Consider the following 15,123-nt stretch of genomic DNA (forward strand, 5'->3'; position numbering starts at 1 on the left):
AGCTGAGTGGCTGTTTCCATGGGCCTTGCTTTCATAGGTCAGGTGCTACTGCGTTTGCTTGTTTATATGTTGCAGAGAATTCATGCGTTTTACTCCTTTAAGTCTAAATTAACTTGTAGATACTCTATTCTAATAATGCAGTGGAAAACAGAAAGCAGAACTGCAGCAATAGTTTTAACATGTATATAAAAATGATTATCAATGTTAATGTATATAGTCCTTTCGGTTCAGTAGAAATGTGCTAAGCGAATCGATACTTTATGTAGATTCTTGAAGCCAGTGGGGTGGCGTGAAATTAAATATGAGATATTCCATGTCGATTAAACCTCCAACACTTCAGGCCCAAAAAGAAACAGGAAACACTTCTTCAGTTTTCATGGAAATCCCAAAAGCGTTTGATAGCAACCAGTCCTTTAAAAAGACCTCTTGTTGACTAAACAGGTCGGTTTATATCCATTTCATCTTAAAAATGTCTCCAAAGCTCCAAAGCAACAGGCATACCACCCAAAGCCATGTCCCATGCTCCGAGTAGCACACCCCCCCGTACTCTGCACACACTTCCAAAAATACCAAGTAGAAAATCGCAAACAGAATCCTGAAGCAATAAAAGGAAGTGATCCTGCTAGAAGGTAAATAGGGGCCCTCCCCCCCCCCCCCCCCCCCGGCTGCTTGTCTGACCACCACGCCAGCAAGTGACCCCTTTGTCCAACTTTAACCGGCAGCATCAATCATTTTCTCATGTGATATGAAGCCCCCTCCCCTCACTTCAATAAATACAATGTGGTTGTCCTCCAGAGATGCCCCCCCATTTTTAATTAGTTTTAATTAGCTCAGACTCGTATGTTGGGGTGTCACTGTGTCTACTCCTCCTCTTCTTCCTCGCCGTCTTCCAAGTTGGCGTACATCCCAGCCTCCCATTTCAGCGCCATGTTGCTTTTTCGACGGGTCACCCGAGTAGCCTCCAGCACCTGGACAAAAGAAGACCTGGCTTAGTTTCGGGACAAGAACTAAATGCCTTTGCCTTATTCCAGCTCTAAACTATATTTGAGCATTTCTATTTGGATCCCTTTTTATGGAGTTATAAAACGACAATAGTACAATCAGCCTTTTTCATGTGACTATGATCTAAAGATATGTGAGTATGGAAATGCCATTTGCATTTATTCATTTAGTTTTTTATCCAAGGCCACTTACAAACATCAATTATATTACAAGGGCCATTACCTATTTGTGTACAACAAATTTTAAACCATTTGGACCAAATCCGGATCCTAATCTTACACAGTGTCTAAGGAGATTAGACTGATTGGGTCAATGAATAACTAAAAGCTGCCTATATTATATGTCTGTCTATTCTGATTAATTGATATAAAACCATTAAGTTTCAGGCAGTGGTGCATTCTGATCTCTGTGGTCTAGACAGTTGTGCTCAGTAAATCTCAACACCCAAACACATGCACACACAACCATCCATTGCTTTGTCAGCCTCATGTAGGTTTTAGCACATGCTCAAACACAGTTTGCTGATTGCTCATTTTGCACACACACACACACACACACACAGGACACACTCACTCATATGAATCCAAGCTGAAGTGAACACAGGCTTAAAATAGAACTCAATCAATATCACACAAACTCAACAGAGGAAAAGGCTGTCATGCCACGCGACTGAGCCGAAGGAGCCGCTCTGTGTGGGGTTTGTTAACAGGTGTTGCATAAAGGCCGAGGGCAGTGCTTTTCAATTCCAGCGAACCAGAATGTCCAGTCTTTTATAGCTGCTCTGTGTACCGATCAAAAATAATTGCTAACGTGTAAATAAAGGTTCAGTGGCAAACGGATGTCTCTCTGGCATTATCTTGGGAGAGTGTTCCACAGTTTCAAGAATAGAGATAATTTTGAATGGATTTGAACTTGACTAAATTCAATTGAATTGATCTGTTGGACTATAACTTTACTGTGCTGTGTTCAGATTTCAATAAGCTCTGTCAAGGTGCAAATTAACTACCTGCTGTGTGAGCAACACTATGCATGAGAGAATCATGCAATTTTAACTTTTAAGAATCTCCCAAGATTTGAAAGAACATTTGCAAAACCTACTGGTGTTCTCTGTCTTATAAAAGACTGGACATTACTCCCCCCAACCCCCCCCGCGCCCCATTCCACTAGTGACCAGGGGGGGTGGGTTGCAGAGGGTTATTTAACACTCAGTGTGTGGAGGATTGACAAGGAGCAAACACATCTGCTTCTGCTTGTGTTTTTGAACACAGTGTTGGGTTAGGGCAGGCCATTAAAGCACGCCACGCCACGCCATGTCCTGCGGGTTTCAGTGGGGCACAGCTCGGACGCTGCGCTCCTCACAGCCGCCGTCTCTCGGCAACACCAACACTTACACGGATCCGTGCCACAGCGTTGGCATCATGCTACACCCATCGACAACAATGGCCCCCCCCAAAAAAACACAAAACCACAAAAACATCAATGAGACCAACAAAAACAGCAACAACAAAAACAGCAACAACAACAACAACAACAGAAAGGGGACATGCAAATGATAACAGCATGGATTGGAAATCGAACACTTGCAAATGAAGCATTTTGACAGGTACCTCAGATGTCACCCCACTAGCGAGCTTTAAACGGGCATACTAACAAAAGGGAGAGAGTCAACATTAGAGTCAGTCACTGATGAAACCCTGGGCAGAGAATTGGACAAGCCTGGTGGGGCCTTCCCTGTTTCATAATCATGTGTTCCAAACCACACACTCACAATTCCCTTTGCTGATGAAAGCAATACTGTTGGTTTTTACAGTGCATAGGGAAAGCATTCACAGCGCTTCACTTTTCCCAACATTTTGTTATGTTTCAGACTCATCTTAAAATGGATTCAATTAATGTTAAGGTGAGTCTGAAAGATAACAAAATGTGGAAAAAAGTGAAGCGCTGTGAATACCTTCCGTATGCACTGTAGCTGGGCTGGCAAGAGGGTACATATGGAGCAAGCTCACTGTTTTTTGTGCCTACGTTTTTTGTACTTTATTCAAAGATTACGATATAGAAGTTATTAGACATTATTCATTCTAAGTATTTATTTATCCAGAAATCTAGATTGGTGGACTGTTTCAAGGAAAGAAAAACCCTAAAGCTGTGAGCTGAGGGAGGGAGCTGAGATTATTGACTGTTTAACAGAATGTTGAAGTGGCAAAGGGAACCCTTCTGTGGTAAATATTGGAATACATCCTGTTTTTCGACTTCTTATAAGAAGTGAGGCCTTTTCAATTCACTTGTTCTAATGCTGGAAAGTCCCTTGATTTGGGTCAACTGCCAAGTCTCAAAACACACCCTGCTATATGTCTACTGAAATGGAAACTGATTTCATAATCATGCAGCAGTCATGGATTGAAAGTGTACTGTGTGATCTCATCGGAATCATAAACACCCTAAAAAAGTTTTCATCTTATTATGCTACAAAACTCTCAAAAAGCTGACATGCTTCAGGTGACTGCAGACATTGTCTTATCTTATGGGGACAACAGAATGGCAACAATGTAGCATGAATGGTCAATGGGAGGAAACAAACAATGTCCACATGTGTCCTTAAAGGAGAACTCCGGCGAGCACAGAGTACTGTCACCTACTTAACTGTGCTCTCTCTCAATACTCATGTACTCGAACAAGCCTTAAAGGAGAACTCCGGAGAGTTTTCACATAGATCTCCGTTTCTCGAGGTCACAGAGTACTGTCGGTACGGGAAACCCCCCCAAAAACAATCAGTTTTATCTATCTTGAGTTGCTGCAGCCAACAGCTAAAGCTCTGTGGCCGGTTGCACAAAGCACCTTAAGTTAAGTTTTTCCGTTAAAATCTGATTTAAGGGTCCCTTAAAATAAAAACGGTTGCACAAACACCCTTAAGTTTTCTCCTTAAGGGTTCCTTCACATTTTCCCTTAGTATTTAAGGGTTTGTCCTTATCTTGTAAGAAATCCCTTAAACTGTTGCACAAAAGACCTTAGTAGTCTAACTAAGGGGAAAATCCTAAGGGACATCTGACTCTACCTTAACCATATTATTAACTGAATTTATGCTGATAAATTAAGTTTATTAACTACTTTTGACCATTCAAAACAATATAAAAATATGCTTCCTCTGTCAAATAGATAGGCCTATCAGAAACATGCCGTATTATTATTGTTTGGTTTACGTAGGCTAACGTTAACAATTCATGTGGATGTCTTGTTAGCCTATGAGCTTCGGTTCGTTTTGCTAGGCAAAACGTTGGTGCACTGATGACAGTCAGGATCATTTCTAACTTGCCAACTAGTATTGTTCAGTTCATGTATATAACATGTTTTACTTGCTACCTGAATAATTTCCGCTAATAATGTTAAGGTAAGATGAATGATAAGATATAAGCACTGTGTTCGGTGGGTTAACTAACGGCATCGCGGCAAAGGCAGTTAGCTAGGCTACAGCTGTTGAACAATCTCCGTGGAAACTATAGAATTTTCATGCCGGAAAATCCCTTTCAGTGCAGTAAATCCCTTGACGTTTCTCCTTAACTAAGGAAACATTTTAAGGTATTCTGTGCAACACCCTTAAGTAAATCCCTTACCTGAGGAGAAATTAAGTCTTAAGGGTCATACTTAAGGGAAAAAACTTAAGGTGCTTTGTGCAACCGGCCACTGGCACTCTGAGGGGCATGTCCATGTGCTCCCATGTCCAATGCCCCCAGAGTGTAGCGCTGTAGCTGCCTGGCTCAAGAAATGGAGATCTATGTGAAAAATCGGTGGATTTCCCCTTTAACACTTCATAACAACTGTAATCCTATGGGGATTATGCATTGGCCAAATCTAATCTCACATACAGCGCTGCTGTGGTGTAGTGTAGAGGGAACTTACACTATTATCCTCAACTTTCTCTCTGCGTTTAACCTTGTGGCTCTCGAAGTCCTCCATCAGGGTCTGCATGAGGTTTTTGGGGCGCTGGCTGCCCCCGGAGTCATCGCTGCCCAAATCGGAGAGGGGTGATGGGAGAGGCCCCTCGGAGGAGCAGGGAGAAGCAGGAGGGACCGGGCGAATCTTCTCAATCTTGCCTGCAAAGAACATGTAGGATTTAACTGTATTATTATCTACAAGTGAAAATGTAGGATTTAACTGTATTATTATAAGTGCAGGCTGAAAAAAAAACTGGCTTTTGCAGACTTTCGAGTGAAACGCTTTTTGACATGATTGAAAAACTGAATTACATTGACCTCATATACATACAGTGGCATACAAAAATGTTTTCAGTAATTTCCACTATCAAAATGACAAACAGGAAAAGGGCCTGAGACAAAAAGATCCAAATGTTGGTGTGTGTGTGGGGGGGGGGGCACACTGGCACAACTGGCTCCAGCGCCTGCACCATATTTGGGTCCATGTGCCGTCCTGGGTTCAATACCCGATCCCATCCATCTCTCTCTCTCTCTCTCTCTCTCTCTCTCTCTCTCTCTCTCTCTCTCTTTCTGTCTCTCTCTCACTTCCTGTCAATCTCTTCACTATCCTGTCGCAATAAAGGCAACCCCCCCAAAAAAAAATATACTTAAAAATGTTGGGGTGTGTGCAAGCTTAGCGAGTCTTTCTGGTGAGTGGGTCAGGCGCTGGTGACTCAACATGTCTCTCTGGCTCAGATGGATTCTCAGCATTGGGAGGCGATAAAGACGGTTTCTAGATGGTTACCCCTGAGCTCAGTCTCCATCTCACTGCTGAGATCCAAGGGAGTGTAGCTCTGATGACTGGCTATTTGTCATTTCCTTTTCCTTTGTCCTGCTCTTGCATAATATCAGTGGACGTGCTTGAACATTCTTCTCCATTTTGGTTCAACATAGTTCTTCTCGCGGTGCGGTCGTGGAGTGCTTATCAGAGGGCCTTAAGGTGGTTGGGTGATTATGGGATAGAAGATAACTGTTGTTAAAACCATTTTTCCTTATCCAGCTGAGTTCTGTGATTGAGTATTTCAGACCAATATACAATCTGATTTCAGAATAGGTTGAAACTGTCCATAGAATCCATTCCAAATAACCAACACAAATGAAACACTCATACTGAAGTTGTTTTCAAAACACTTCTATGTCTCAGGGCTGTTGTCAAACTGAAAGTGAGCATTTTCCACACAAGACTTTAACTGGATTTTCCCCAAAAACAGTTCCAAATTCAGTTGCTCTCTCCTGACATGGCCCTGGGCAGTGAGCCTGACAGACGGCCTGATTCTTAGCGCTTGCGCTTGTAGCAGTCTGGTTTTGCAGCTCTGTAATTCCCCTACTCTGAGTCCAGTCAGGCAGAGAGAACTGGAGACAGCAGGATAAAGATGTGACACGGCCACAGACGGCCTTGGAGGAATGTCTTCCAAGAACAAGGCCAGCTTTGAACTAGCCACATTCCAATAAACTATTCATCCAGCGTGGTATTACGGAGGTGGATTTCAGTGGATACTTGATCAAGGTGATAACATTGATTTGATCCATCAAATGGCCTGGCAAAAGGCAAGATGCTGTATATTGCAGTAGTTATAAGTTATTACATTGTAACAGGAACCCTTAGAGCCATTTAACATTAATATTGTTTGATTTTGTTTTGATATATGAGAATAAATTATTAATCTCAGTAAAGGACATGGTAAAACTATGACATGGGAATTCTAAATTCTACTTGTAGCAACTGAATCACTTCTGCAAAACCAATACATTATCATAACATGATTTAATGTCCTTTTCAAGAGCCACTTTGTGTTGACAGTAAACAGATAACTCACAAAACTGCTATACTGCTCTTAGAAGTCTTCTTATTATACTAGTTTGCTTGGAGTTCATCCATGCAGAGTTGGAGCCCTTGTAGCGTAGTGGACAAAACAATTTTTGAGGTTACATAGATGTCCACTCAGTCGTCCATTTAGCATACATACTCAGATGATGAAAATTATGTCACTCAGACTCTTGCATACAACATGCACAAAAAGTATAACGCTGTCCTTGGTCTCCTTGCAGTACCCTTTAATGCCAGCAGGTGGCAGATGGTCACCAAGCAGCAAACATCCGCCACTGAAGTCCCTCCACTTCTTCACAGCAATGCAGGATGCATACTTTTAAATTTCCGCAATATACACAACCCACCGCTTTATAAACCTAGGTAAATAACCTGCACCTGGGTTCCCAAACATTGCTCACATTCAGGCCAGGAATGTGAAGTTGAGTGTGGCTGGAGAGGCAGAGTGGTAGAGGGCCAGGGGGCTCAGCTGTGCAGGCTCAGTCTGCCGTTGTCTGACTGCCCTTTGAAGCGACAGCTAGCGAAGCTGACTCACACAGTCATGCGGCAGCTGCAGGACAGTGGGACTTTGCATGCGAAGGCCAAGACCTCAAAGAAATCGTCAGCCTTTAAAAAAAAAAATAATTAAAAAAAAAGCCTGTGGCTCCGCTTATACAACAAAACAAATCAGTGAATAAGAAACCCCAGTGTTGAGATTTACGAAGCCAATTATCTCAAGACTATTTCGTAGTGCTGACGAGAATATGATTGTTCTCATTAGCACTGAGAACCTTCTATAAGTGGCTGACATAAACAAACAGCATCTGGGGGCCTCCCTGATAATTATACCTCTGAACCTGAGCGAGCAGGCAGGCACTGTTATTATCCTAGCCTGACTAGCCCTGGCTTAATTAACAATTCTATGTTATTGTGTACATTGGTAATCCGCACTGCGGCCCGTCCTCAGAGGATAATGACTTGGGCTCCTGCCAGCTCGTGCTTCTGGTCATTTCATCTTGTCCACCGAGAGCCTGTTCGGTTTGTCAATGTCGTTTCCAAAGCCCGCTGGGTTGCTGATTTTGTGCAGATGTAATCTGTGTCCCTTCAACCCTCTCTCTCCCTCTTTCTCTCTCTTTCTCTCTCTCTCTCTCTCCTTCTCTGCCTCCCTCTCTTCTTCTCTCTGCTCATTGTCACACAACACTCACTCCTGCAAAGGTGAGTGCTTATTTTCATGAGAACCTATAAGTGGTTTAGGTTGACCCATAACAGACAAGAGGGAGAGCCATGGAAAGTTCATTAACAGGATAATTTAACAAGAGGTGTTAACTCGGATGAGCTCTGAAGTGTTTCTAATTTACAAAGAGGTTTTAACTCCGATGAAGTCAGAGACACTGGAGTGTTATAATGTTAGCTGTGGCTGGGTTGAATAAATACAACCTTAAAAATTGGCATTTAATACTGAAAATTGCCACTGAACATCAGGTTAAATGTTCATGGGAATGTCTATTGAAATTAGCAATGCCAACTCCAGTTACTGTAAAAACAACAAATCAATACCTGGCTGATTAATAGACAAGATCAAGTCTCAAGAGTAGTTATACTGTATGTGTGAAGTGTTTAACATTTATATTTTGAGAAATGTGATTGTAGTATATTTGAATACACTCTAAAGTACATCATGACTCCATAAATTCATGTGGGATTGTTGTTGTGGTTGTGTTTGATGCTTTTGAGCGGACTAGTTGGTCATTCCTTACCTGGTGCTGTCTTTCCTGGGAGAACTAATTTGGCGGGGAGGCTGTTGGTCTTCTGCTTGTGGCTTGCAGCAGGTTGGGGTCGGACGCACCGCGTCTGGCGCTGCCTCTTCAGCTCCTCCTCTCTCTCCTGGGCAGCTCGGATCTCCTCCTCGATCATGGACAGGGTCCGCTGCTTGCGGGAGCGCAGCTTAAAGGGTCCCGCGGTCACCTCCACGTCCTGGTTCTTCAGCACGGACGCTGTGCTTCTCAGCTCTGCAGCCTCTGAGTACTTGCTGAAGTAGCTAAACTCCTGCTTCTCACTGGGAGGTGGGGAGGGACTGGGCGGCTTGTATGGACCCACGTTTGTCGGACCAGAAGCAGGAGTCTCTGAGTACTTGCTGAAGTAGCTGAACTCCTGCTTCTCACTGGGAGGTGGGGAGGGACTGGGCGACTTGTATGGGCCCACGTGTGTCGGACCAGGAGCAGGAGTCTCTGAGTACTTGCTGAAGTAGCTGAACTCCTGCTTCTCGCTGGGAGGTGGGGAAGGACTGGGCGGCTTGTATGGGCCCACGTGTGTCGGACCAGCAGCATGAGCAGGAGCAGGAGCAGGAGCAGGAGTAGGAGCAGGAGTATGAGCAGGAGTAGGGCTACTAGGCATGCTGGAGACCCTGGGGGCACTAGGGACGGTGATCGTAGGAGAGGTGGCTGCACTTCTCTTCTCTTCCACGGGGGTTGGCACTCTGGGAGAAGCGGTGGGTGCAGGCACAGGAGAGACTGGAGGTTCCCGAGGTTGCGGAGCAGGCTCGACCACCTCGACACGTCGCTCTGGGATCGGGGACGACTGCTGGGTGGCCTGTCTCGGCTCCCACTCATCGTTCTGCTGGGCGATAGCCTGCTCAATGGCAGACTGCACCAGGACTCCGGCATGGTACTCCAGCTCCTCTTCGGTCAGACTGTCCACTTGGTAAGAGAGAGACACACTGTGGTTGTCCGGCGATTTGGTGCCCTTCTCTGACTTCCCGTTGATGGGCGTGGTGGCCATTGGGGTGGAGGGAAAGGAGTAGTCTCCCAGAGAGTTCTCCAGGTAGGCACTCATGGTCTCGTTAGATGCTCCGCTGTCGCTCACGTTGTCCATGCTGAAGTCGTTGGATAGAGTCTCCAGAACGGTCGTGTCCTGTGAACGCACGGACAGGTCGTCCAGCCCTGAGTCGATCTCCTCTGGGTGGTACGAGCTGTTTGAGGATCGCTGCACTTGGAACATTTCGGGCTCTTCATCCTTCACCAAAGTCATGACAGCGTGGGCACAGGTGAAGTCACTTTCCTCGTTCCAGGCTTTCACACTGTCCTTTCTCTCATTCTCTGCCATGCTTTGCGAGGGCGAATCTCCTGGGCTGCAGAAAATCCTTTCGGTTTTTACCGTCGTCACATCACAGCGTTCATCCAGGCCGTGTGACCCCTGGCTGGTGATGGTGACGTAACCTCCGGGCCTTTCGACGTGTGCGACCTCTGACACTCGGGAGAACGGCTTGGCAGAGTACAACTGCGGAGCGACTCCTCGCTTCGGGCCTGCGGCCGGCTGCTTCGTGTGCTCCATCTGCAGAAACTGCTTCCGAGCCGCTGAAAAGTCCACCTGCTCTGTCACAATGTCCTCTTTGCTCACAGGCTCTGGTGGAGGGGTGTAGGAGGACGTTGGGCTCGGGGCAGTTGGATTTGGGGACGCCTGCGTGGCGCGGCTGGACTCCATCTTCCTCTGCTTCCTCTCCTCGTACTTCCTGTGCGACTCCAGCTTTTCTGGGTCCAGTTCCTCCTCCAGGGTCCTCTCTTGAGGAGGGTTCCACCACTTTGCGGCGATCCCCGGGTTCTTCTTGACTGCCTGGCCGCGGATCAGCTCCAGGCGTTCCTTCTCGAGTTCAGCGATCTCCTCGGACGGCCGGACCTTCTTCACGCGGATCTCCTTCTCCGCCGGAGCGTCGAAGAGCTTTGACGGCTTCTTCTCCTCCTGGAAACTGCGCAGCTCGAAGCGTGCTTCTTTTTTGATGGTCGTCAGCGGCTGCTTCCCAAGCATCTTGTCATCCTGAGTGACCACAACTGAGTGCCCGTTCGGTTTGGTGTTGTCCCTGTCTTCACCCACAAAAGTGCTCTGCATTCTTCTCTCCACTACAACCCCATGATTAGTTGGCGGTGACGCGTCAGATACTTCGACTGAGGGCCCGTTGCCGTCAACATTGATCGATCGTGGCTCAGGGGAAGAGGTTCCGTTCGAAGTCATGTCCACCGCAGGGTCACAACAGTTTGCCTCAAGGACTTCATCAAGGTAACGGATCTCCTGAGCCACCTCTGTGTCCATGGTTTGGCCCTGGTGTGCCGTGCCATTCTGGCCTGCGCCGGTGTGGCAGTTCTGGCTCTCGCTCTGGGTCTCCAGCTCCATGTTGTCCTTGCCTCCAGATATCACGCTTACAGAGTCTAAGAAACTGACACTCTTTAGGTTCCTCTCTCTCTTCAGCTCACTGTCATCCTCTGGGGGTTTGGAGGATTTCTGCAAGACACAGAGAAGAGAAAAGAAAAGAAAGAGAGAATTTGAAATGAGTTCAGTGTTAGAAAGCGCCTTGCTATTCTGGGCACATCCACAGACATAGTCTTTTCATCTCTTCGGGAAGTAAACTTCCCTGGGAGTTCACCACTTGTGCAAACCCTCTTTACCACGCTGTTCGAAAACACTCACACATAAATGCTGTTTACATAATTTGTACGCAAGAGAGCCACACACAGGATAGGTGGAATCATTGTGTGGGACTATCATGCATAATACAGGAATTGCACATGATAAGAGGGTGAGGATCGTGGCCATGTCGAACTCTGAACCGAGCGATATGATCCGGGTGGTTAATAATGCAAACAGCCCTGTGGTTTGTACCCTGGTCTCTGGTGGCCATTGACTGCTCCACACCACATTCACTATGAGCAGCTGAGAGCCTCTCTCTCTCTCTCTCTCTCTCTCTGTCTCTCTTTCTCTCTCTCTCTCTCCCTCGCCTCATGGACAAAGCAACGAAAATCCATTCAGTCAAAACACGTTGTTAATAATTTAGATAAATCCACTCAATGAATCAAATGGAACAAAACCACCAAACAGTGTAAAATGCTGTATTAATATAACAAACAACACAAGTTCACTCGGATATTTTTGGAGTTTTCAAGAAAACTCAAAAAAGCTATAGTTTCAGCCTTACTCTTATTGCTCCTCTGGTAGGCCTCTGTATTGTCCCAACCAGACTCAGTAGTGCTAACTAGGCTACGGCAAGCCGAGGAGGACCCCAGATTCGTCCAGACGGACATTTGGAGGGTATGGTACAGACACAAGAGGGCCGCTGGCCTCATTTCCTGTTCCTGTCCATCCTCTCAAACATCTACCTATGAGGGGTCAAAGGCCAATGACTCACACGGTGTGGCATATTGACTTCTGGCCAACTGGGTCGCTCAGGGCTGTGGTTAGTGTTAACAGACAAGGCAGAGATGGGGGATGGTGACGAGTGTCCCTTTTAAAGTTTTGGCGCTAATACCTCTTAGTGGTTTGCATTTAACCTTTGGGACACTTACACACATGCCATGTGCCACAGACTGTAATCACACGAGCCAAAGAATTACACTGATTGAAAAGGAGTCTTACTTTCTGCAGTTTTGCAATACTTTGGATAATGGATGACTTGAGGAAGAATAGCCTTCTAGTAAACAACTGCCGGGAGTCTTGTAAGAGGTCCCACATTGCTTAGACACTCTTGCTTAAGACATGCTTCTGTGTCTGCTACTGTGTTAATGTTTAAGACATGTTTAAAGACCAGGCTTGTGTAAACATGGCCTGCTGGCTGGACTGCACTGCGTCTTTGTTACACAATTACACTCGAGTTGGGCGGACTGCACGCCTGATGAATCACAACAGCTTTCATTTGTCTCATTGTTTGGTATGAAAGAAAAGAGCAGCTGAACGATTGCAGTATATATGTCTCACAAGCCTAGACAAACATACCAGACCTTTCAATGCAGACACACAGTCACACACAGGGCACTAAACCCACTCACAGGCCACTTATTCAAACCTGGAGTCAGCCATGTCATTTGACCAACACACTGACACCTCTACAAAAGACGTCCACGGATGAAAGGGCCAGTCTTTAGGGAAACCCAAGGAGAGGCTACTGAGACGCCGTCGATTTGAACCCTCTCTGTCTCTCTCCAGTCCCTCCTGACGTCCTGACCTACCAGTCAACAGTGACCGCGGCCAAACAAAGCAAACTTAATCCTACAGGACCTCAGCCCTGACACGACCCGCGGCGTTCTGCAAAACAAACACGACTCCGCGCCGGTCATCCCACCCGTCTGTTTCTCCTGGCCACCCAAACATTCCCAAAAAACGACAGGAATGTTTATCTTTGTACTATAATGTATTGCGTAGGACGACGGTGTTAGGGATATGTAAAAATCTGGCTATCGTTTTCTATATATTCTTCTCTCTCTCTCTTTCTCTCTCCCCCTGTCATTCACTCTCTCCCTCTCTGCCTTGTTTATTCTATCGTTCCTCTGGAAGGTCCACTTTGAGTGAGTGTTCCTAAGTGCTCCCCAGGTGAGGGCTGTGGGTGAAGGCCACACTTGAGCTCATTCAATATTCACATGGCCTACATTCCTCCACGGGCATGGGCCAATCACCTTTCAGACGGCAGAAATACCTTAACAGTCACTCTGGGACTTGGATATCACACACACACACACACACACACACACATGCACACACACACATACACACACACACACACACACACATGCACACACAAGCACGCACGCAGTAGATTTCAGTTAAAGTCCAACAAATGGTGAAAAATCAATCCCTCCTTCGGCCTCTGTGCTCTGCAGAGCACTGTGAGACTACTCCAATTGTCTTGCTGCTATAACAAATAATAAATAAAACTAAATTCAATTGAATTTGAATTAAATGTGTTTGTTTGTTTGTGTGTGCATGTGTATGTGTGTGTGTGTGTGTGTGCGCGTGTGTGTGAGAGAGAGATAAAATGAGTGTGTGAGTAGTATTGTTGTTCATAAATATTTTTTTGATAATCCAATTGAATTTGAAGTAAGTGTGTGTGTGTGTGTGTGTGTGTGTGTGAGAGAGAAATGAGTGTGTGTAGTAAGTTATTGTTGTTGATAACTCATTTTTTGATAGTCCATGACTGTTCCATCCCTGGCAACAGGGACTGTGGAGTCACATGGTGTCATTAATGTGGCTTTATGGCAGCACTTCACTTCAATAAGCACCCCTGTTCTCTCTGCCACAGCTCAAAAACATCCTCTCCCCCCGGGTACATATACACTAACACCCCACCCACTCCCACACACACACATGCACACACACCACCCCTGTTCTCTCTGCCACAGCTCAAAACATCCTCTCCCCGGTACATATACACTAACACCCCACCCACTCCCACACACACACACACATTTAGCCTTCCTGTGGCCTTAAGAGGTCCACTGGTGGCGTAAAGATGGGATTATGAGGACCCCATTCTGCCTCTGTAATTTTTATATACCCAGACGTGACATGATAAAGGGCAATTATTCCACCATGAAACCGGTGTATAAAAGGAGCTCATGCCAGTTTATGAGCATTTCATGATACAGAGGAAAAGGAGTGAACATGTGGAAGTTAACACCCTCCAATTGTGTGTCAGAGTACAGGACACACATGCCTGTGTGTGTGTGTGTCTGTGTGAGATGTCTGGACAGACAGCTACCTGGGCTTAATGAAAGTCCGTTTTCTCCAAATAAGGAGGTTGCTAACCACTGACATCTCTGTCTTACGCTCAAAATAATCACAGCCAATGTAAGATTATGAAAATTAAAAGATGTGTCATGTGTGTGTGTGTGTTTGTCTGAGGACACACATGCCTGTATGTGAGTGTGTGTGTTTGTGTTTGTCTGATGACACACATGCCTGTGTGTGTGTGTGTGTGTGTGTGTGTGTGTGTGTGTGTGTGTGTGTGGGGGTAGGTGGGTGGGTGTATGCACTGGTGAACGTCCTGTTCAGCTGCCTCTAACATTCCCTGCATAGCTCAGCTGTTCTCAAGGGTCTGGCCAGCAACTACTAGCTCTGAGGGATGCTCAGCCATGGTCCTAATAATTAATCGTGCGTGTGCGTGTGCGTGTGTGTGTGTGGGTGTGTGTGTGTGTCTGTGTGAGATGTCTGGACAGACAGCTACCTGGGCTTAATGAAAGTCCGTTTTCTCCAAATAAGGAGGTTGCTAACCACTGACATCTCTGTCTTACGCTCAAAATAATCACAGCCAATGTAAGATTATGAAAATTAAAAAGATGTGTCATTTATGTTGTAGCCTGGCTATAACAACTTGTGTGAAAGGTTCTTACCAGGAGAGTATTCCAGAAAGTGGGTTTACTGGTTTAACTGGGTATGTTAACTCAGAATAAGCTGTAAACCTGGGTTTTTAGTTCCAAAATGGTCTGGCTATGCAAGTCACTATGGTAACATAGGCCCAGAGAGAAATAATACGGCTTGTTAATGCTTATCATGTCAGATTTGTGTCTTCCCGCAACACAGTAATCTTGT

The 15,123-nt window shown here is 45.7% G+C and overlaps 1 protein-coding gene across 7 annotated transcripts in view; it reads right to left on the minus strand.

Moving 5' to 3' along the window:
* Positions 1-646: 646 nt before the first annotated feature.
* Positions 647-15,123, minus strand: part of LOC125304232 (A-kinase anchor protein 2) — a 104,915-nt gene continuing 90,438 nt past the window's right edge. For 2 of the 7 annotated variants that reach the window (XM_048258309.1, XM_048258315.1), the window contains 3 exons: positions 8,535-11,049; positions 4,897-5,090; positions 852-2,648 (listed from right to left, as the gene is read on the minus strand). In XM_048258309.1, coding sequence (XP_048114266.1) covers positions 2,424-2,648; positions 4,897-5,090; positions 8,535-11,049 — 2,934 coding nt within the window. In that variant the 3' untranslated portion in view covers positions 852-2,423. Of the gene's footprint in view, positions 2,649-4,896; positions 5,091-8,534; positions 11,050-15,123 lie in introns of all 7 variants that reach the window. The other 5 variants (XM_048258311.1, XM_048258313.1, XM_048258312.1 and 2 more) reach the window with 5 other exon arrangements.

This window comes from Alosa alosa, chromosome 12, assembly GCF_017589495.1.
Source record: "Alosa alosa isolate M-15738 ecotype Scorff River chromosome 12, AALO_Geno_1.1, whole genome shotgun sequence".
Lineage (NCBI taxonomy): Eukaryota > Metazoa > Chordata > Actinopteri > Clupeiformes > Clupeidae > Alosa > Alosa alosa.